This window comes from Ascaphus truei, chromosome 3 (assembly GCF_040206685.1).
Source record: "Ascaphus truei isolate aAscTru1 chromosome 3, aAscTru1.hap1, whole genome shotgun sequence".
NCBI classification, from domain to species: domain Eukaryota; kingdom Metazoa; phylum Chordata; class Amphibia; order Anura; family Ascaphidae; genus Ascaphus; species Ascaphus truei.
Genome location: NC_134485.1, coordinates 7800092 through 7823725, shown reverse-complemented (window position 1 = coordinate 7823725; position 23634 = coordinate 7800092). Strand labels below are relative to the sequence as shown.

Sequence of the window (23634 nt, the reverse complement as noted above, 5' to 3'; positions counted from 1 at the left end):
TGGCCTTGTTTCCGTGTACTTTATTATTGAATTTATTAGGTGACATCATATGTAACCATTGATTTGTAATGTTTAATTTGTAGAACAGCTTTCATATAGTATTTTCAAATGGAAATAAGAACATAGACATATTGAGAAAAAAATAAGTAATTTATTAACGTGCAAATGCAAAACTTGAAACACTCTTATAACACATTTTTTTTTAAACATTGTAGAAACATTTAACATCATGGGGCCTATGCACTAAAATCCGATAGAAAAAATCGCCATTGTATTAAAATTGCCATTTTTGGCAGCGTTGATCTCACGGTCTGCAGAAAGCCCCGAAATCCAGTGAGCACCACTTTTTAAAAAATGGTGAGTAGCCGGCGACGAGATGATCGACCCTCTGAAAAGGGCTCACCCGGCGAGTTGATTCTGCTGCAGAGAGAGAGCCGCCTCTCCCTGCTCAAATCTCGCCCGAAATTAATGTTTTTTTTAATTACATTTTATTTCAATTTTATTACTACTGTAGATGAGCAGGGGGTTTCTGGAGCAGAGTGCGTTGATTTGAGGTTCGGGGATCCCTTGCATCCCAAGATACAGGCCCCGTTATGGGGTGCTGGTATCTCCTATGCATTTGATTCCCACGGTCACATGACGTCGGACATTTCAATGCATAGGAGATACCGGCACTCCATAACGGGACCTGTATCTCTGGAAGCAGGGGGTCCCCGAGGCTGAAATCAATGAGGTTCAGCTCAGGAGACCCCCTGCTCCCGTACACTAATAATAAGAATTATATTAAAGCAGCTTCATTACCTTAGCGGATAGCCGCTATGGCAATGAAGGGGTTAAGGCACAATAGCAGCTTTATTGAGGGCAGAGGGGGTGATTGAAGCTGGTACTTAACCCTTCATTCACACCCTCTGCCCCCAATAAACATTACAATATGTAATAACCAACAATACACAACCCACCCGCTGTACCCCCATATAAAAAAAAGTATTTTTTTATTTTAACACAGGATTGATCACAGAGGCTGGTGGGGGTCCCCACGGTGTCCGGGGTTCCTCAGGTGGTCCCCGTGTGTGTCTGTGGACCCTCAGGTGGTCCCTGGGGGGTCCTCAGATGGGCCCCGCAGGTGTCTGTGGGCCCTTATTTGGTATCCGTGAGTGTCCGTGGGCCCCACAAGGGGTCCCCAGATGGTCCCCATGAGTGTATGGGGGCCCTCAGGTTGTTCCCACGGGTGTCTGGGGGCCCTTGGGTGGTTCTCACGGGTGTCTGGGGGCTCTTTGGTGATTCTCACGGGTGTCCAGGGGTCCTCAGGTGGTCCCCATGAGTGTCTGGGGGTCCTCGGGTTGTCCTCGGGTGATCCCTGTGGGTCCCTGCTGGCCTGCAGTACCAATCCTGTTGTAAAAAAAAAAAATATGGCGTACATTTCGATAAACACACCTCCCCTCCCCAAACACATACAGTACAGTAATGGGCAAAATAACTATTATCCAGATATGGATAATAGGTCATTTCCCATTATTAAATCAAGCATTAGCCAGGCAGCATAAATAAAGTAGATAAAAACCGTTCCACTTATCCCTGCCATCATGAAGGGCATCCTCGTCAGCATACTGCAGGGCCATGTCCTCCGATGCGAGCAAGAATACATAAAATAATACAATCTAATGGCCCCTAACCCCTTAATCACCGTAGCGGTTAATAACCACTATAGTAATTAAGGGGTTAACCCCTGCTACCCACACTGGATGCCTAACCACCCACCCACCCCGGACCCACTTTATCCACCCTGTACTCATTGATTGGCATAGTGGTACATCATACTACCCATATAATATGGGCATGATAAGCCACTGCAGGACTCGATGGTAAACCTAATCAAAAAGTATGAAGGCCAAAATTCAACAATAATCAAACACAAGCACCTAAACACCGCAATTCAATAAATAAATAAAAACACTAGCCAACCAATTAAATAAATACAAGCAGTAACCAAGCAATTAATTTCAACCAGTAGCCAACAAATCAATTAATTATTAAAACCACTATCCAACACATCACTTAAAAGCAGTTGTGAAGAGTTGCTTTTTTCTTAATGGCAGTATATCCAACATGTGTGTGTGTTCTATATCTGTATTTACCACCTCCTCGCCATTGTTCTGAGATATGGTATGGACTTTTTTCACTTCTTTTTACATACTCTATTTCAGTATTAAGGGTTTTTAAAATGGGTTCGAACTGGTGATTTTTTTTTTTTTTACAAATTCTTATGAAAAAGGTAAATTTCAGTGAGGTTTATTTATTATAGTGCTATATATTTTCATGAGCCTTTCAATCAAATCCTTCAATGTGGAACGTTTGGCCTTCTCATTTCACAATGGTGCTTTCAAGAACATGCTATACAAACAGGCCAATATAAAAGATACCCCCTGTAGATTACATATACAGCATTGCAGTTACTGTATCTACTTTCCCACCTCATAGTCAAGAACAAATACCGTAACATGCATTTTTTCTCTCTCTCTTGCAGTCACCGTGTCAGTAAATGCAGAGGTTCACGCGGATTTGGGATCTCACGCCACATTGTCCTGCAGGGTACAAACAACAGAAAATGTGACGCAAGTCGCCTGGCAGAGGGTAATGACCCCCCACAATGAGAACTTTCTCACCTACAGCAGGGGGGAGGACCCTAATTATCTGACCCCGTTTGCAAGGCGGGTGATATTTCTGGGCAGTGGTGACTACGACGGCTCCATTATGATACAGAATGTCACATTGTCTGATGAAGGCGGCTACCTCTGTATCTTTACCACATTCCCCAGTGGGCTGAAAGAGAGGGAAATTAGACTTGTGACTCGGGGTAAGGCGCTTGTATATTCAACATTCTTTTAATGTGCTCCAGACATAAAATCTGAATTGCATCTGTAATCTTACTGATAACATCTTTCAAAAAGAAATGAAATTAGAAGTTCACTCTTTAGACGTATATTATTTCAGGTTTAATTATTATTATTTAAATAATTGGGAACCAACAGCCTTATGTACTGATAAAACATAAAATCAGTTACAACCATAACAAATACAAATATTCATTGAATAATGTCACAACACCCAATAATTGATACAAAGAAATCTAAAAAGCAATCAATGTTAAAACAAATGATCATATTTAATCATTTTGGCATTAGTGTTTCATTTAACAATCCAAAAGACTATAAATTTGGACATGTTCTGCAGATTTTTGTGGGAGCTAGAAGTGTATGGAGCTACAGTACTCTGGCTCAGAAACATAATATCGAACCCAGTAAAAAAAAAAACATTGGTCATGGCGTGATGTTGGCTGCAGGCTTATAACGATTTGGCCAAAGTGTTTAACTAAATGACCCTTTACAGAAGACCTTTATATGTAAGACCTACAATCGGGGAGAAGGTTGGGAAGAACGAAGATCTACCCACTGTAGACTGCTCTTCTATCAAGTTGAGGAACATTGCTTCGTGAATCAAGCTAAGGAACATTGTTGTGGTTGACCATCACCCTTCATCACCGTATTGGATTCATTTTACTTGAATTGTTTTTTTGGTTTTTTTGGGGTGAGGGTGTTTGTTGCCATCGGTAATGGATTTGTTTGGCGTTTTTTGCATTTTTATTGTGCCATCGGGCATGGATTTGTTTGTGGGGTTTTTTATGGTTGGGCATTGGTCTTTATTGGATGGGTGCCGGTGAGAAGGATGAAAGCTTTCATCCCAGCAATGGTAAGCAAGGCTTTTATTTATTTAGGGTGTGCATTGATTGGCAATGTGCTTATCTAGGTCCCGTTGAGGGCATAGGTAGGCACAGTGCCAATCAATGGATTTAATTACTTAGTATTTATTATTATTTATTATTTCTTTGTCCGCTCCTGGCAGCCCACGTCAATCACCTGTCTACATTAAACCAGAAGATGGATACCATAACATCTACGCTACAGACCCTTTGCGGTCACTTTAGCGCATCAAGATCAGTTCCAGTCCCTCCTATGTCCACGCTTTTGTGTGCCAAAGTCACGCCAATGCCCTGGTCCTAAAGGAACCAAGGATTCCTACCCCAGTCCATTATGGAGGTCTTCCCTCTGCCTGTAAATGGTTCCTGAACAAGTTCAAGTCCAGTTTGACATGCAACCTTCATAATTCTCCCCCATCGCTCTAAGGTAGCATACATCTTTTCCCTTCTTACGTATGAAGCTCTGCTATAGGCTTCACCGCTTTATAGAAGAAACACTCCCCTGCTGGATGAATGTGTCATCTTCATGCAGACCTTCCGAACGATCTTCGACACTCTGCTGAGGCTGCCCCCTGCAAATCAAGCAAGGCTCCTGCACCATTGGTTTAGGACCCTGGTAGCAGAGACAGGCAGGAACAAAGGAGCTTTAAAGTCTGCGTTCCGTCAAGGCATAGGGGAGAGGCTGAAGGGTGATCTAACCTACAGGGAGATCCCTGCTTATATAGAGGGCCTGTTCATCATTTGCAATTCCCTCGAACTCCAAATAAGGCAGAGATGTCAGGATAGCACTGTCGTAAGCTATAACCGGTCCTGTTGACCCCTGTGAGTAAGTCTGAGGAAGAAGTTGTGGAGTCCATGCAGTTGGGCAGTATGCACCTCACAGAACAGGAAAAGCAGCGCTATCGCTCTACATGGTTATGCCTCTACTGTGGCTAGAAGGGCCACATGGCACGGACTTGTCCAAATAAGTTGGGCATATACACCATCCCTTCCCTGTGTTCCATTCTTCTGATGATTCCTGTCCATACTGTATATGTTGGCAGAACCACTCAACTGAGGCCTTTGTGGATTCGGGAGCTGCCGGTATGTTCCTGGTCCAGACCTTTGCCAATCAAGCCGCATTCACGCATGAAGAAGCCATTGCCCATGGCTATTTCCAACACTTGATGGAAGTCCATTGGAATCTGAAATAATTTCACAGGAGACCGTTCAACTCAAGGCCACGGTCTGTGTTCTGCACCACAAATCCCTTCAGCTGGACGTTATCCATTCCCCAGCCATTGATGTCTTTCTGGGACTTTCTAGACTACGTGCCCATAATCCCATGATTAACTGGACTTCAGGACGGATACTCGCCTGGGGATCCTCCTGCCATTTGAAGTGCCTAACACCCAGTCGTCCAGTGCGGAATCTCCACCTACCGGAGCAAGATGTATTGATTGGTCTTCCAGCCTGCTACTCCGATCACAATTATGTTTTCGATAAAGGACTCCTCTAGCCTTGGGTTGAACTGAGGGTTAGGGCAGGGGTGCGCCAACTTTTTATCCTGCGCCCCCCCTGCCTGATCTCCCCTACCATTTTTAGTACAGATGCGGGGATCCATATCATCCTCCCGATCTGACTGTAGGGACTGGTGACGCACCGCCATCTTGCTGTGAGGCCGCGGGCCTGCACCTCCTTTTGGAAAAGTATGCAACGTCCTGGTATGTGGTTTTTTTCACCCTCGGTGGCATCCTGCTTGTTGGCGACTTGTTTCGCTGATTTAGCTGGCAGGTTTGCCGGTTGTTCGGTCAGCTGCTTATGGCATTTAAATGCCTGCAGGGTCCTTCTAGAGCAAGTCCGTGCGGTCTAGCATCGCACATGCTCCCCCTATAGATCCAGTTTTGATGAAATTTAGTTTACCATTTTAAAACATTTTCCATTTACATGGTGATATCTTTAGCATTACCAGTTAATATGCTGAAGTTGACGCAGCTACAATTGGTAGGTGGGCATTTGAACTTTTCTTGCAGAATAATGGGTATCATTTTTGATGGGAGATTAGCAGCAACCCTCGGGCAAACTGATCCCCCGCATCATGTCAGGTTGATAGGACTTTGAAAGAGGACCTGAGATTCTGGGACACACGTTTGTTACTTTATAACGGCCGTTCTAGTTGGGAACAGGAATTTGTTTCATATTCAGTTACTGAAGTGTTAGCAGTTGGTTTCAGTGGCTTTTTTTTTTTTTTTTTTTTTTTTTAAAGGGACATTGGTTTGTAAGGAAGTGGCCAGATCATTGGGTGAAGGGAAGTTTAATGAAGAATACTTACTTTGTTAGAAATATTTCCTATAATTGTAGTTTTTGCCATCGGCACATTAACTGCCAATTCTCCTTTGGTTGTTCTCCTCTTGCACTATTTGGTTTTGAAATGTTTACAACTGCACATATGGCATATTCCAGGAAGGGGTTAAGGACATTGCTGATTTTCTGCGTGGCCCGTTAACAGCTGCAAATGTTTTAAATACTTGTGACAGGTGCGGACAAAGAAGGCGGGGTTCGCTTTGTTTTGTTAATGAAATAGTATTGGCTTAAGTAAATTATTGTAGTGTTCGTTAGCACCAGCTCCATGTTAAAGCATGGAAAGAGCGGAATTAATTTTCTAAAGGTTTAGGAGAGACGCTGCGGATTTTATACGTTTTGTTTTATACAAAATGCAATAAGAGAGTTCAGTATCGGCCTTAAATACAGCGGTGCGCAAACTGGGGAGCGCGACCCCAGGGGGGGGTGCGAGACTGCTGGCGGGGTGGGGGCGCGGGGTTTACAGAGGCCCCGCGAGCTTTCCGAAGGCACTTAAATTAAGTGCCAGGGGAGCTGCAGGGCCTCTCTAAACCTTTACTTACATTGGCTCCGGCGGCTTCCTACATGGAGCCGGCCATGGAGCCGACGCTGGAACCGAGGTAAGTGGGGGTGAGGGGGGGCGCGGGTGTGAGGTGACCGCCAGCAGGGGGGCGCAGGGAAAAAAGTTTGCGCCCCACTGCATTAGTAGCAGGAGTTTTAGTGTTTCAGTAAAGTGGTTGGGGGTCTCTAGACCTGACAAAAGGTTTTATTATTAGGCAAATTATAAAGGTTTAGAAATAAAAAATATGTTAAAAGATATGAGAAGAGCAGTTACTATTGGTGTATAAGAACTGTTGTTTTGTTTCCAAGGAGCTATGTTTTTCAGAGTATGAAATGCTGTTATTCAGAGAATCCTTTGTTCCAGCTTTCTTTGAGACTTGGAGAGATCGTTCCAACTAATAAATAAAGTAATGGGGGTTTGCAGTTTTAATGAGGTATGTGTTAGCAAAGAAAACGCTGTGGGGTTAGTCTGTAGATCAAATAGGGACCAACATGGGTTATGGTGTACAGTATGCTTAACACTTGCATAAGTATGTATGCATGTATGTGTATCTTTATTTATATAGTGCCATTAATGTACACAGCGCTTCACAGCAGTAATACAAGGGACATAATCATATAAATAACAAATAATACAAATAACACATTATGGGAAGAAGCGCTTTCAGACATAAAAGTCGCATTTAGGAAAAGGAGTCCCTATCCCAAAGAGCTTGCAATCTAATTGGTAAGTAGGAAGAACGTACAGAGACAGAAGGAAGGTGTTCTGTTAAGTACGTTCTTTAAGGGGCCATGGTCGAAGTTTGAGGTGTTAATTATCAGCCACGGAGCTACTCACATGCTTCGTTAAGAAGGTGTGTTTTAAGATGGGTTATAAAGGTGAATAGAGAGGGCAGTTTGTTCAGTGTAAATTATTCAAAGTTATTTGGGCGTCAGGCTGGATTGGAGTGGTATCTCTTTGGTGTATGGGAATGAGGGCCCTTTATCGAAATTTCAAGTTATAAAAGTTTTTAAGATATCAAAAAAATGTGGGGTTTAATGAAACATTTTTTAGTTCTCATTCTTTTAGAATTTGTGCAGCTACAGAAGCGTCAAGATTAGGTTTGGATTTCACAGTGATCCAAAGGATTGGTAGGTGAGAGTCCAAATGTTTTTAAGCGCTATCTTAGACCAGATTTATAAGTAATTTTTTAAAAAATGATACCGTATTTACAGGTGCAAAAACAGAAATGTGGCTATTGGAACCGTCATTTGTTCACTTACTTATTGTAAGGAAAAAATGTGGGCTTTTAAAGAGAAGAATTGTCAATCTCGTGGTCCGGTTTTAATGAATTAAAATGAGTAGATGTTACCATGTTGTTGGACTTAAAATGAAAGTTAGGGGAACCAAGAGTTTAAATTATTCCTACAAGGTGTAATGATTTAGGGGTTAAATAAAGACCCCGATAGAATGAATTCATTTTGGAGGTTTTCTACTTTGTGAATGGATTTGGAAAATGGTGGTATCGGGCTGTATAGATCTGATGGGATTCATTTATCCGAGATTGGGCTGAATAATTGTAATTTGGGTTTGCAAGATGGGGTCAAAAGGGCTGTAAATTTGGTGGGATTTCCGAGCCCAATTTGAGGGGTCAAATGGTCTCAGAGTGGCGGGTTTTATTGGCATATGAAACGATACAGGTAGTATGGGTTATGTTTATGGCTGGATGGCTGAGCTGGTGTTAATGGATAACGGTGTTACCTGTGAGCTGGAAGGTGAGGAATGGTTTATTCAATGTGGTGTTGTATAAAAGAGGATCGGTTAAAGTTATTGTTTAATAAAAGTTGCTGTGGCCTTTATCACCATGTTGTTGTGTCGTGTCCAGTTATTTTAATTATGTCAAATCGTGCATCCTGCGCAGGACATTCTAGATCATTCTGTTCACGTGATGTCGTGTTTCAGCCCCGGTATCCGTCCTTTCATCTTCTGGCTGTTGGAAAAAATCTAATTGACCCTCCCAGCACACATATGCATGCCGGAATGTGGGCCCGTGCCTATCTTTTATAGACATGCGTATTAAGGACATCTGCGTTACTCTTTACAGCATGAGAAGCTACACGTGGAGCCTCCCGCATGCTCTACAAGACGCATTCTATGTGTAAAGAAGCACTGCGCGGGTGCAAAGCGGCACAAAGACTAATGTGTCACATTGTTTGCTAACAGAGACAAGATGTATAAGCGATTTATAATAGTCCACTGTCACAGAAAACCCGCAGTTTTCATGGAAATTCTAAATGTGAAATGCTCACGTTTATGTTGATTGTGTTAAGGTTGGTCAGCTGCATTGGGGGAAAGATTTGTTTTAAGCTGTCCCTTTATTTGTGATTATATCATGCACTGACCTTCTCTTGTGTTTTCTTTATAGTTCGACCAATGGTCATTGTGCAGCCACCCGATGACCCAGTAACAGTGGGCTCGACCCTCAGCATTGTGGCCATATGTGAAGCGGCTGCAGCCAAGCCGGCTGCAAACATCAGCTGGATAACAATAGGGAGGAATTATACTGCAAAGGAATCTACAACCTCACATGCAAACCGGACAGTGACTACGTACAGCCAGTTGTATATGGTGCCTACACCAAGTCTATATGGCCACAAGGTTACTTGTTGTGTATCTCAGGGTAACGGGACGTGTGAAGAGCAGGAAAATGTCATTTTAAGGAATATACAGTGTGAGTAACAGCTGGGCCCGGGAATGGTTTAGTCATAAAATAAGTTCATAGCAATTGTGTTTTTTATTTTTTTTCCTTTTAAACGTTTTTTTTTCATAATGATCTGCTTACACGTTACATACTTCGGTCTTCCTTCTCATATCAGAAGTTTGAACAGCAGTGTCCATTGTTAAATAGAATTTGAAGAGAGGGTGGTATAAAATCCCTTTGTCTAACTTCATTCTTATTGTACGTCAGTTCTTTTGCAACCTAACATCACATTTGACCAGCAGAATAAATTCACTTTCTGGAATATTCAGTGTAAGTAGTAAATAGGCAGTTGAACTAGTGTCAGAAGTCCTAGACATGGGAGATTTTTGGGAGCGGGTTTAGGTCCGCCGCTGATTGGCCAGTTCCTTTGGCCCGCAGATAAGTCTCAAACATGGCGATTTCGCCTTTTGCGTTTTTTTTTTGTTTTTTTTAAAACACCGACAATCTGGATTTCTGATTTTGCGGATTTGATTCTTAACATCTGTCAGCGGATTGCGAAATCCACAGATGGATTGTTAAAAATCCACCAGTGTGTTTTATCCAATGGCAGTTTTGGAGTAATCCGCACAGATTGAAACTGTACCAATCCATTGGTGGATTTTACACCGCGGAACGGATTTTAAATGGCAAATTCGGGATAATCCGAGACACACGGATTTGGACTGGTTTGCTCATCTCTAGTCGGGAAACAGTAGCGGCACTAATACGGCAATTTGAAATCCATATAAAACAGAGTAGTTGAGATAAGAGTCAGCAAGAACAAAGTAGATGTCCACTATCTGCTTTAAGTTCAGGAACATAAAGAGTGCTCTAAATATACACAGCGACTGGTTAGCACGCACTAGGAGGGGGCCATGAAGTGAGAAGCATAATAGTTTACATTCTGCTGTCTGGGCACATGAGGATACCGGGGACATGTCCAGTCTGCAGGTAGTTAGCAAGTTCAGACGAGTCTGGAGAGGAGTCAAATTCAGGTAGCCAGGGAGTTAGTTTCCCTGACCAGGGTATACTCCTACCCATTTGTTCCCATGACGTGTAGCAACGACCTGGCCATGCCAGTTCCAGGCGGTATCACAGAAAGCGTGCAAGCATGAAGTCCTTCTTTAGTTCCAGAGGGAAACGTGTGCCTAGTTTAAAGATCATTTTGTCTTCAAGTACCAACCTGTTTCTGTCTCCTTCCCCATTATGGTACTCTATCTGCACTATAAGCATACCCCACAGTGTTGCCAAGATGTGACTTTCTCCGTAAAATGTCATACAACAGGTTGGCATTTAACTCCCAAATGGCGGTCGACAAGAACTGCTCCTAATTGCTGAATGTTCTCATGTATCCATTCGTTAAACGTTCCAGATGTTTTGCCAATGTAACAACGTCTGCATGGTGGTCTATGGTATATTTTACTGGAAGGGATATGGGCATAAATTGCTTCCTTGCCAAGATTATGAGGAACGTACTGTAAGTGTAAAGACTCTTAATGTTATTAACAGTGTGTCTTTATCAACAAAATCAATCCGAGACAATGAATGAATGAAAGCAGTAGAATTCCTGACATAGCGTGTGTAACGAGTTTTCCCCCCCCCCAATCGCACATTGGCCCGGGTAGTCTAACCAGTCCCCATTACGTGTTCGTGTCTGGTGGTGCACCTGTAGGCAACAGGGCTCCTGAGTCTCCCACTTGATGGTATTAGGGGATGTCATCCAGACAGGCAGCTGAGGTAGTGTGTGCGAGTCCTACCTATATCCAGTGCAGCGCCTCCACCTCATCAGGATCTGTGCTTCCGCAGGGAGATGGTCCTGGTGAGGAACTCCTTCTTGGTGGTGCCATCCACTGCTGAGTAACTTCACACTCACACAGTGGAGGTATATTCGAACAGGGCATCTTTATTGGCATGGTGATGTGGGCCAGCTGCCCCTCACAGATAACAGCTCAGCCACTCATCTCTTTGTAGCACTCCCTTAGGAAGGTCCCTTCTCTAATAGAGCTACTTTCCACCTATCCTCTCAGAGAGATTCCCCAGCTTCTCTGTCTGCTGTAAGCTCCTCTCTCTCTGCTGCGTATGCTCACTGACTCACAGCTAGCATGAGACACTGCAACACTGTTGCAAACCTTCACGTGCCTTTCACTGAACAGAGGCAGCACAACAACAGGAAACTGAACTCCTAACTTTAGGCAGTGCTGTGTCTTATATCACCCCCCGGAGAACAAACATGCTCTGTACCACTAAGTGGGAACACACTGCATGCTGTCACTTCCTTTGGGGACATATGACACCTCACCAGGGTGTGAGGGCAAACCTCATGATTGTTGCTGGCAATCCTGCATACTTACCAGGTTTACTGCCAGCATGAGAAAGAGATATGTACACCAATCTTAGACATGGCTACACGTGTCTTATTGGTGATCAAAGGCTGTAGGAAAAAATCCCCAAACGGTGATGATGGTTGTCACAATGAGCCTTTCATGGATATAATGGCCCATCCTGGTGGGGAGTCGAGAGATTTATGGATCTGGATGTTCTTGCATGAGAAATTACTATCGCTTCAGACTACTAGCCATTTGTATTACCCAAGTCTCTTACTGAATTGATTTCTGATTTCAATTTCGGTATCAGAATAAAGGTTAGGGCACAATCACTTAATTTGTCCATAATCTCCAATATAATTGTTAGAATCCATCATTATAACAGACATCTCTTGTCAAACCACCCTGTTGGGAATATGATGTATGGATAAATGTGTTAATATGATGTTTTCAATGTCACGCACCTCCAGAATGGCTTCACTTTTGCCTTGATACATAAAACCCAGTATGTTCATTAACAAAAAGCATATGAAAAGGAGTTTGGTAATATTTTATTAGGCCCCTCCAATTGTTTAAATATCTATTTTTCTTACGATCTTGTTTAGATGCGCCTCAGACTGTGCATATCAACGTTCTTACAGATCCGAAAGGAACTCCCCAACTTGTATGTGAGGCGGATGCCAACCCTCCAGTCACTCACTACTCATGGACAAGGTATACATTGCACAAAGCACTGTTAGACACACTTGCATCCTTACAGTCATAGGGGCCTAGTCTATTAGCTCCGAATTTGTTATTGGCAAACCACATGGTTGGGTATGTTCAGTAGTCACGGAATGAAATGTGTGAAAGAACCCTGTTCTCTGTTGCAAATCGTATTTTCAAAAACGGGTCTTTAAAAAAGTGGGGGATGAGAAGATAGACTGCTAGGAGTTTGGAGGTTTTGCTGATACTGCTCATTAGAAATGAGTCTTGTCTTCTGTTCTTATTTTTATGTAACATTTTCTTGTCTTGTCAGTGTGAAAGTTTTTTGATAGTCTGTCATTTAATGTAATTCTTTATTTTCAATCTCTGTTTTGTGTGTGTGTGTGTTTTGAGGGAGTGAGTGACATGTAGGGGAGGAGTGGACGTGTGAGTGGGCAGTAGAGGAGTGAGTGCGCATGAGAGGAGTGCGAGTGGACATGGGAGGAGTGTGAGTTCTTTATATTTACTCCTACATTGACCAGAACACTAGGCCTCATGACCTCTCCTACACCAGGAGAGGTCATGAGGCCTAGAGTTCGGGTAAATGTAGGAGTCCAGCAGGGATCAGCAAAAGGGTTCTGGGAGGAGCAGACAGGGAGAGAAGGGAATCGAGCAGCAGACCTGTGAAGCGTCAGAGGCTCCACCAGCTGATGCGCCTCCTCCGGCACGCAGGCGCATCGTGGAAGGGGTCTGCAACGTGCAGTCACTGGAGGAGAACCAAGTCCTGGTGGGTCAGGTGGTGAGTCAGTACGATCGCCTGTTTGGTTGCTTAGCAGGTGAGAACAATAACATATTGCAAGTACAGTGTCCCAATTAAAAATGACATGTACTGTACAAAGAAATGTAATGATCTCCGGCATGTGTTAGTGTCAGAAACACCCTTCTGGGCAGTCCCCACAGCGTTTTGACCTGTCTCTTTAAGTTCTGGAACAGGTAGCCTCTGTAGCATTCCAGCAGACTCTAAGGTCGTTCTCCCGAGTAGCGTGACCCTGCCGCTGCAGGATCTGGAAGCGCTGACTGTATGTAAATTCCTGCTTTTAAAGAGCTCAGGAGCTAATTACCTACAGCCTAGGAGTTAGGGTGTGGTCTGCTGCCACACAGTGAGGAAGTTAACCCTTCACTTCCTCACATATCCTCCCCCCCCCCCCCCCAGCTCAGACCTGCTGGGGTGAGCTACCGTGTACACCCACTAGTGTACCCCATCTTCAGGAGTGTCCTCAATCTGAGCTCCTTATGGCAATCCTTTCCCAGGAGATGTGAACACCCATAGTCACCATTAGACATTGACGTGGATAGCAGGCTAATAACGCTTTGGCCAAAGGGTTTTACTAAATGACCCCTTTTCAAGAGAATATATAAGTATTTCACTGTGTATTTTTGTCATATTGGATGTAGCTTTGGACTTCTCTTGTCTTTTGTTGTATGCATTTGGCCACGCCCAGTAGCACTCCTTTTGACACTTATGTTATGTACATATATATATATATATATATATATATATTATGTGGCATGTTTTGGGGTTTCTTGAGCTTTCTGGGATTCTGTGTGTTTATTAACATTTTTTTCCAGCTGGTCTCAGCTGTTTGGAGGTTAATGGCCTCTCCCCCAGGGTTTAAGCTCACCCCTCCCCCACTTTTTAAGTTTTCATGTTACTGGGTTTGGACAGATCCAATGTGGTAATTCTCCCTCCTAATAGAGGTAAATAGGAATTTTAATCGGGTAGTGTTAGGACATGCTAATGGTCATGCCTTGATGTGGCCTTGCAGGCTTATAACGCTTTGGCCAAAGGGTTTCACTGTGTATTTTTGTCATATTGGATGTAGCATTGGGCTTTTCTGTATTTTGTTAGGATCCTCAATGGTAATAAATATTTACAATTAACATAAGGGAAAAGAAACGATAAACAATGATTTAACAAAAACATTCTCTACAATTAGTCGCATTACAAATAAGCAACACATTTCCCATGAAAATGTGTACAAATTTACTAGAAGTATGTCTTCACTTTGTCTATACACGCAAAGACGTGTTGAAAATTAAAAATGTATTCAACGTTAATAATATCGCAATATCACAACTTTACAGCCCATAATGGGAAGATCATGTACCCGCTCTTCTCTCCCTTCCCATTAAAAAATGTCTACAGTGTTGCTTGCTGAATTTCCCCCTCACCCCCACCCCCCACCAAATAAAAAAATCTGAGTTAGGGCATCCCTGCTGCTGTCACAGTCCCTGCATTCCCCACAGAACCCCCAGTTAGGGCAACTCTCACCTACAATACTGTACCAATAGCAGATTTTGTAATATCTACAATGCATCTATTGCTATTAAGCTCACCCCACCTCACTTTTAAAGTAGCAGGTTTTTCCAGGTACCTGTGCAGGACAGGTCTATTAAAACCATTCTCCCTCCACTGCAGAGGTAAATGAGAATTCTCACAGGTAGTGTTGGGAGTACTGGTCATGCCGTGACGTGGCTGCAGGCTTATAACGCTTTGGCCGCAGGGTTTAACTAAATGACCCTTACTCGTGAGAATACTAACATTGAAGTATTTAACTAACTATTTTGACACATTGGATGTAGCATTGGGTATTTTTGTCTTTTGTTATCTAGCGACATTGTCGTCATCATTTGTGGTAGTAAGGACTGTTTTGGGGGTGCGGGGCGCAGTGTCTGTAGATTACCCTGCAATTATTAAAGTTAACAAAACACAGAACCCCAGTAAGCTCTTTTTGGGAACCCCTGAGCCCCCACAAAATATATATATATGTATATGTGTCAAAATGGAGTGCTATTGAGCGTGGCATATGTATACAACAGACGACAGAGAAGCCCAATGCTACATCCAACATGACAGAAATACACAGTAAAATACTTATATATTCTCTTGAAATAGGGTCATTTAGTTTAACCCTTTGGCCAAAGCGTTGTAAGCTTGCGAGCCACGACAAGGCAAACACCTGTTCGCAAGTCCTAACACTACCAGATAAAATACTAATATACCTCTATTAGGATTAAAGTTAGCATTTTCTGCAGGACAAAAATAAGGGGATTAAGCAACAAAAAAAACAACTGGGCAGAAACAGCCAACATTGGCGAACAATAGCCTCCCTGTTGGGGCACGGGGCAGGTGGGACTGCCTTTGTTGGCTTTGTTTAAACAAATATTGTAGGCAAAGCAAAACCTGGAGAGACATTGACATAAAAAGAAATGAGTGCATAGTGCATACCCTCCCCCACCCATCGTGCTACTGAGTACCGAGTCGCAGCTGCAGCTTAGCGCACACACACACACACGGTTAGGGCAGTGGGTTACCAGGGATTTCTCCCATACCGTACATTATTGCTGGCTAAAATGCAACAACAAGCAGGATTTGCACACAATCCTGACCTAACTTGCAAGTTATGATCAAGTTCAAAGGCGCTGGGTGTCGAACGCTCCTCCTAACCGCACATTACACCTCGTCAGGTACTGTACTACACTGTACGTTGTGTCCAAAGCCTACACAAAGACATGGTGAATTGCATAAAACTATTAGATGCACTGATAATGTAGTTGCATACTGTCCATTTTGCAATGAATGTGGGACAGTATTGTGTGGGGGAGAAGTGGGACTGCTTTTATTGGCCTTGTCGTAACAATTAATGTAGGCAATAAAAAGAGTGCTTACCCTCCCCCACCCATCGTGCTTCTGAGCACCGAGACGCGGTTGCCGTTAGTGTCTCTGTCTGTGTCTGAGCTGAACGTGTCATATGCCACGAAAAGTTGCCTGCTATACACTGATTGCATGCATTCTTAAAAGCGCAAATGACTATCGCACCGACCATCCAGCGTTTTGTTGACAAAAGGTCAAATCTGAAGAAGATGTTCACACCCCATCGGTGGTCGGTACTGGTCCGCCTCACCGAAACGTGTATCTGAAAGAGTTTAAAAGATATGTGAAAACCTTCATTGTTTTGGGTGAAACACAAGGTGTTACTGGCGACATGACGATTTACACAGGGATCAAAGTACAACTCAGAGTAAGGGGTTAAACAAACAAGCAGCTAGAAAGTCATCCACCAGGACAATGGCCATGCGGGCATTGTCCGGCTTTTGGGCAATGGCCCACTCCCATATTTGTGGCATACACATATGGACAGACTGTTCCCTCACCACGAGGTTGTAATAAATCGTATCCTCTTCCACCCACCTCCACCCGTTCCTAAGAATAGCATGGTTGATAGATTATAGACAGGGGCTGGTGGCTGGTACTCTGAAAGTTTAGTACTTTGAAAGTTCGGTCATTGACTTTGAAAGTTGGACAAGGTTGACTTCTTTTGCTGTGAATAAAGTGCTAAAGTGACTAAATAACTAACTAGTAATACAATCAATAATACACTCTTTAAATAAAGATAGGCTGCCTGATAACTACTGTCCAGTACAGACAGAATAACACATAAAACAAAATAAACCTGGCGCCAGATAATGTCCAAAAAGATGAGTCCTGTGATCCTCTGGAATCCGCACTGTTGCTCACAGGTCATGTAAAAAGAGAAAAGACAAACAAAAACAAATCATAGCATATAACTGTTGGGTAATGACATCCTATGCTAAATACACTACATACAAACTCAAAAGTAACAGACTAAAATAATATGATTTATTAAAACATAATGAACAATGTCATAAAAAAGGACCATAGAACAGTGAGAAATAACTGGTGATCCAGAGGTGGTAAAATCAAAACCCTACTTACGAGAAGCAGGGGGATATCAGGCAGTAACAAGCTGAGGTAAATGTTCAAAGATATCCCTGTGCTGCTCCCGCAGAGCTCCAACTCTGTAGCGCTGAAGCCGTCACCAAAGACACCAAAGACTATATGTCAGACAAAAAGTCCTTGTACAGAAATACACTAGGTAGACATTTCCTATTCTATGTAGTATTTTATGTATAAGAACTTGGTCTGAGCGATGTTGGTTGAAAACATCAGAGAAGAGCGAAACATCAGTGGAGATGTCACGAGTGTATGACCTAGAAGAAACGCATGTAATTTTTGATGTGTATACCAAATGTCTGTAAGTAACCTGAAGAATAAATAGCTTCTTTAGACAACACAAAAACACTAATCAACATAAACCATTACGCCCAAAGACAACAAATTCCCACGATGCTTCTCTCTATGGATGCTGAAATTGGAGTTTTCAAAATTGATGTTAAAGCCCTGTATTCAAACCCTACAGCGAGGGTTAAGGTGAATGGATTGGTGTATGATGTGTGTTTATTTGCTTTAATATTATGTACAAATGTACGTCGTCCACTAGCAGACAAATTAGAAGAAAGGCAGAAATTGGCAGGATTTGGGCCCATAAAGGACAAACTTACTAAAAGACTTTGCCTGACATGCCTGGGCAATATTAAGTATTATGTAGAGTCCTTTATGTTATATCTGCCTGAAATGCGAATACTGCATGTTATTGTGTGTGTTTGTGGTGCGTATTCACTGTTCGTTTCAACAATGGAAATGAAGAATCTTTATCTGCTAATGAATGCTGAAGTTTATGACTCTCGGAAGAAGATAAAAAGATTGATCAGAGGTCTGGAAGCTTTTTGTAGTTTATGGACTCACATCCCTCTACCCAGCAGTGGGTGAAAGAAATCAATGACTCCAGAATTCGTCCATAGCTTCAACCTGTACGGGAGATACAATCTGCTGCACTGTAGGTCATGATCAGCCTCCTGACCATGGAGAAGGTAGGGAACCGGTCAATAACGGACCTCTGTAGATGTGGGTCTAAGTGTTCAGACAGCATGCACTGTAAGGCCTCGGGCATGGTCAGCGCCCGTGCTGAGGCGTGCTGGTGCTTACTCGTGAGCCACTACAGCCGCAATGAGAGCACCTTTAGCAGGGGCTCGCCTATGCTTCCGCAAGCGTGCAGAAGCGTATGGCCTTATAGAAAATTTAGATTTGGCGCTCGCCGGAGCGCAGGGCCGGTCACGTGAGCGGCCCGCCTGATGAGGACGAACCAGCTCCGTGACGTCACTGGCCCGCCCCCCGACACGGCGCCCGGTCTAAGGCCAGGGAAAGCACCCTTACCCTCAGCCTCCGCGCGCCTCAGCACGCAATCAGGAAACATGGACGCAGCCTAATGGGGGTTCCAATTTATGTGTCTATACTGTATATTTATCTACTGAAATGTAACATCATATTTCAGCTCCTATATTGTTTTCTTTTTGTTTTTTATTAGGGAGAAAGAATCCATTCTTGATGGGCCGGCCCAGGGGAGATCCAGTGTCCTGGATTTGTCCAAGGCTGACCGTAGTCAGATAAATGATTTATACATTTGTGGAGCAACAAATACCATTGGAAATCTATCAGGATCGATCTACATCTACTACTATAACGGTAACTCGTAAGGAGCCTACATTGTGTTAAAGTGTTCCCGAAAAATATCATTTGGGGATTCAAATATGTGAGTTTTCCCACTGCATATTGGCAAGCTTAGGTATCAATGAATGTTGACAGTTTCTATGATTATGTTTTGATGAGTGTATGTGTAACGGGTATTCCCCCCCCCCAATCGCAAATATATTGTGGGTGCAAGGACCATATAGTGTTACCAGGTGTGGTGCATATACCTGCAGGCTCACAGGAGGCTTGAGCCTCCGCTAGTGAGAGCCTGGGGTGAATCCTCTGGAACGGTCTCGATTTCAGCGCCTCCACCTATGTAGGATTCTATGGAAATGTAGAATGACCCTAACATAGGAACCCACCCAGAAACCACATACACCAGTATTATGGATAACAGATTTACTGAATGAATTAACGATAACAATACATCATAATTGTACTCATAACATCACCACCGTATAACATCCCCACAGTGCCCACAGCCCAACCCCCTTTGTCCCGTGGTCAGCGCTGCCACTATGTGTTAACAGAATGTTATGATCTTTGTTGGTGCACTTATAGAGTACCTGCCGAGTGCTCCTGCACTCGGACCTGCAAGGACTTCACAAAGGATCAGTCATAGGATGGCGTCATCTGATCCCCAACCGGTCTCCTTGCACGCGGACCGCCAGGGGCGATCCCAACCTGGAAACAGTCTCTGCGGACCCCAACTTGGATCCGAACCTCTTAGCAGGAACCGCAGCGTCCGCTGTGTCCCTAGCTAATCTACCCTACTGTGACAGGATCCCTAACATAGGACCTGTCTCTACAGCACTACGTGACACGCGCTATACTATAGACCGTCCCTACAGCACAGCAACCTGTAATGGCTTAGGGGGAAACTCCTAGGGATCTACAGGGGTTAATAACCTGTCCCACCCCCTTAACTCTTCCCAGTGCCTGCAGCAACAAGCTGAGACCCACTGGATGCTCGCAGCCAAAGCGGTGAGCAACAAGGTGCCTATCTTAGACGTCTACCTACTGTTGGCTAGCCTAGTGCAGATCCTCTCCAGAATTCCTGACCTCGTTAACAGAATATCCCTTCAGGCATCCTACCCCTAGCGCTACCCCAAGGTGACTAAAACCACTATAGCCCCTTTCCAGACCCACTAACTTAATGGGGAGTTGGGGCCTACCTGGGGTGTGGGTACCTATCTGGGTGCAGGAGCTGCACTCACTCCCCGCACCTTTCCTTCCCTCACAGCTCCCGGACTCCAACTGACTGCGTAGCTCCAGCCCAAACAATGTATCTCTTCTCTTCTGCCAAGTCATCCTAAGCCCTATTGGCTCCCTGGCATCACGTGGTGCGTGCAGAGGCTCATGGGACTCGTAGTCCCTGCTCAGAGCCTTCCCTGGTAGGCTAGGGCTTCGCGGGCTTTTGTTGCGCTTCCCTGCACATGCGCAGGCTATCTGGGGCTGCCTCACTGTTCCCTGGCCTCTCCCTACACTCGCGCGACTTCTCCCTAGCTCTGGGGCCTTACCTGCGCCTGCGCGATCACTGCGCATGCGCGAGTCTCTCCTCAATGGCGGCGCCCTCTTCACTATCCGCCGGGACCCTAGCGACGCGACCGCGGCCCTAGCAACGACCTGATCGCGTCCCCGGCAACCAGCCGCATGCAGGGGAAGACGCGCTGCTCCCTGCTCCGGCCCCCACCCTTGGAAGCAGCCGTCGGGTCCGCCGACAACCGCGACCGCGCTGCAGAAGAGGAGGGGGTCTCCAGGAGCCACGGGAGCTCCAGGCTACATATGCAATCTGCTTTGTTGGTATATTTCATTGCTATTTTTATTTCTTTTAATATTCTGAACAACTTAGTTAATATTGTATAATTTGCACTGTCTCTCTGGGCCATCATTACCAAACTCCCTTTAATCAGCAATAAGTACTTTAAAACGGGTCTTGTCTGTCAAAGAATCTCTCTCTATTTGAATGTCATCTGACTTGGCCTTTTTTCTGTGTCTTTGAATGTCTTTGTTTCATGTTTTTTCACCCCCCCCCCCCCTGACATTATGTACTGTTGTCTCTTTGGCTCAGATACACTAAGCTCTATTTAGCTCTATTTAGTGTGACGTTAACTTAAGTTTTTCATCATATTAATAATGATTCACTATAGAGAATAACGTAACATGAACCCAGCTTTACTCATTTAAAGCTGCAGTTCAGTCTATATCCTGCATGTGTGTTTTTTTTAATAAATCAGTTCTGTAGTAAGAAAAAATACTTTTAGCATTTTCGGTTTTTAAAAAAACAACTTTGAAAGACCAATTTTCTTGTATTCTATTTTAACAAGCATTTGCTAAGGCACTGCCCCTTCATGGCCTGTCACAAACCCAGGCACACCCCTTTGTCAGCACTGCCCTCCCTCTCTCTAAACGTGCACTAGCATCTGGTCACATGATCTTGGTCACATGATCTTCCTCATACAGTAGTACATTCAAGGAAGCTGGAGAAAAGGGATCAGCCATGCATAGCAGCTCGGATAGGCGATTTCAAACTTATTACAGTGTTTATTCCATTCATTGCACGTGTATATAATGTAAAATTGTAATAATTCCATTTATAGCAAACGTGTATATGTGAATATTATTTAGATGTATATGTATGTTACTGAAATGTGGAGTGAGTGTGTAGGTAAATACACACAATACACTTCCACTGCATATATATATATATATATATATATATATATATATATATATATATATATATATATATTATATATATATATATATATATATATATATATATATATATATATTATATATATTATATATGTATGTATATGTGAAGTTATGTGAGTAAAAAAGTGACAAAAACCCTCCATAGCAAGGCAAATAGCAAATGGAAATATTACTGTATGCTCATTTGTATGTATATATATATTTATATACACACACACTTCAAATACGGATAGTGATTCACGTAAATGATATATATATTCACTTTCTGGGAGTATAAGAGTGACTGTCCTGTTGTTCCTTTTTTTGTATCCATCATTGAATGGTATGCACCCTCTCTTTACGTTTATTTTATACTAGCTGAGAGACCCGGCGTTGCCCGGGATGTAATGTTCCCGCTCCTCTCTCTCTCCTCACCCCTCCCCCTCTCTCTGTTTGTCCCCCATTCACATCAATCCAGTTCCCCCCCTCCCTCCTTTACAGCTTCATGCAGTGTGTGTGCGTCAGTCATTGTGTGTGCGTCAGTCAGTCAGTGTGTGTGCGCGCGCGTCAGTGAGTCTGACGCAGAAACACAAACACACACACAGACTGACTGACGCACACACACACACAGTCAGTGTGTGCGTGTGTGTGTGCCTCAGTCAGTCAGTGTGTGCGTGCGGCAGTCAGTCAGTCATTCAGTCAGTGTGTGGGTGTGGGGGTGTGCGCGCGCGCGCGTCAGTAAGTGTGTGTGTGTCAGTCAGTGTGTGTGTGTGTGTCAGTCAGTGTGTGTCAGTCAGTGTGTGTGTGTCAGTGTGTGTGTGTGTCAGTGTGTGTGTGTGTGTGTCAGTGTCAGTGTGTGTGTGTGTCAGTGTATGTGTGTGTGTGTACCATTCATTGTGTGTGTGTGCGCGCGCGCGTCAGTCTGTGTGTGTGCGCGCGTGGGTGTGGGGGTGTGCGCGCGTGCGTCAGTCAGTGTGTGTGTGTGTTTGTTTGTGTCAGTGTGTGTGTGTGTGTGTGTCAGTGTGTGTGTGTGTGTGTCAGTGTGTGTGTGTGTGTGTGTGTGTGTGTGCAGCAGTCAGTGTGTGTGTGTGCAGCAGTCAGTGGGTGTGTGTGCAGCAGTCAGTGTGTGTGTGTGTGTGTGTGTGCGCGCGCGTCAGTCTGTGTATGTGTGCGTGTGGCTGTGAGGGGTTGTGTGCATGCGGCTGTGAGGGGTTGTGTGCGTGCGTCAGTATGTATGTGTGTGTGTCAGTCAGTGCGTCAATCAGTCAGTGTGTGTGTGCGTGCGTCAGTCAGTCAGTGCGTGCGTCAGTCAGTCAGTGTGTGTGTGCGTCAGTGTGTGTGCGTGCGTCAGTCAGGGTGTGTGCGTGCGTCAGTCAGGGTGTGTGCGTGCGGCTGTCAGTGTGTGTACGTGCGGCTGTCAGGGTTTGTGTGCGTGCGCCAGTCAGGGTTTGTGTGCGTGCGCCAGTCAGGGTTTGTGTGCGTACGCCAGTCAGGGTGTGTGTGCGTGCATCAGTCAGGGTGTGTGCGTGCGTCAGTCAGGGTCTGTGCGTGCGTCAGTCAGGGTGTGTGCGTGCGTCAGTCAGGGTGTGTGCGTGCGTCAGTCAGGGTGTGTGCGTGCGTCAGTCAGGGTGTGTGAGTGCGTCAGTCAGGGTGTGTGCGTGCGTCAATCAAAGGGCAGGCGTGGGGGGGGGGGTGAAGGGCAGGGGTAGGGGGGGGTGAAGGGCAGGGGTAGGGGTGGGTGAAGGGTAGGGGTGGGTGAAGGTCAGGGTTAGGGGGGGTGAAGAGCAGGGGTAGTAGGGGGGGTGAAGGGCAGGGGTGGTGAAGGGCAGGGGTAGGGGGGGTGAAGGGCAGGGGTAGGGTGGGGTGAAAGTGAGGCACAAATTGTTGGCAGGAGTAAAATGTCCCTACACACACACACACACACACAACGGGAGTGAGAGGTGGTGGAGAGTGGGACTGGCGCAGATCCGAGGCTGCTTGGCCCCCCAGCGGCTGGGGAGTTGGCGGCCGGGGGGGTAAGGGAGCGGGCGGGGGGGGGGGGTAAGGGAGCAGGCGGGGGGGTAAGGGAGCGGGCGGGGTGGGGGAGGGAGCGGGCGGGGGGGGGTAAGGGAGCAGGCGGGGGGG

General features: G+C 44.7%; 1 protein-coding gene across 5 annotated transcripts in view; it reads left to right on the top strand.

The window, feature by feature from the left end:
• The window catches only part of LOC142491272 (nectin-1-like), a 70789-nt gene that overhangs the window by 31173 nt on the left and 15982 nt on the right, over window positions 1-23634 (top strand). For 4 of the 5 annotated variants that reach the window (XR_012800361.1, XM_075593583.1, XM_075593580.1 and 1 more), the window contains exons 2-5: window positions 2525-2854; window positions 9040-9345; window positions 12284-12392; window positions 18650-18807. Coding sequence is in view for 4 of the 5 variants with exons in the window: in XM_075593580.1 (XP_075449695.1) it covers window positions 2525-2854; window positions 9040-9345; window positions 12284-12392; window positions 18650-18807 (903 nt within the window). In the remaining variant the exon portion in view is untranslated. The remainder of the gene's footprint in view (window positions 1-2524; window positions 2855-9039; window positions 9346-12283; window positions 12393-18649; window positions 18808-23634) is intronic. The other variant, XM_075593584.1, reaches the window with a different exon arrangement.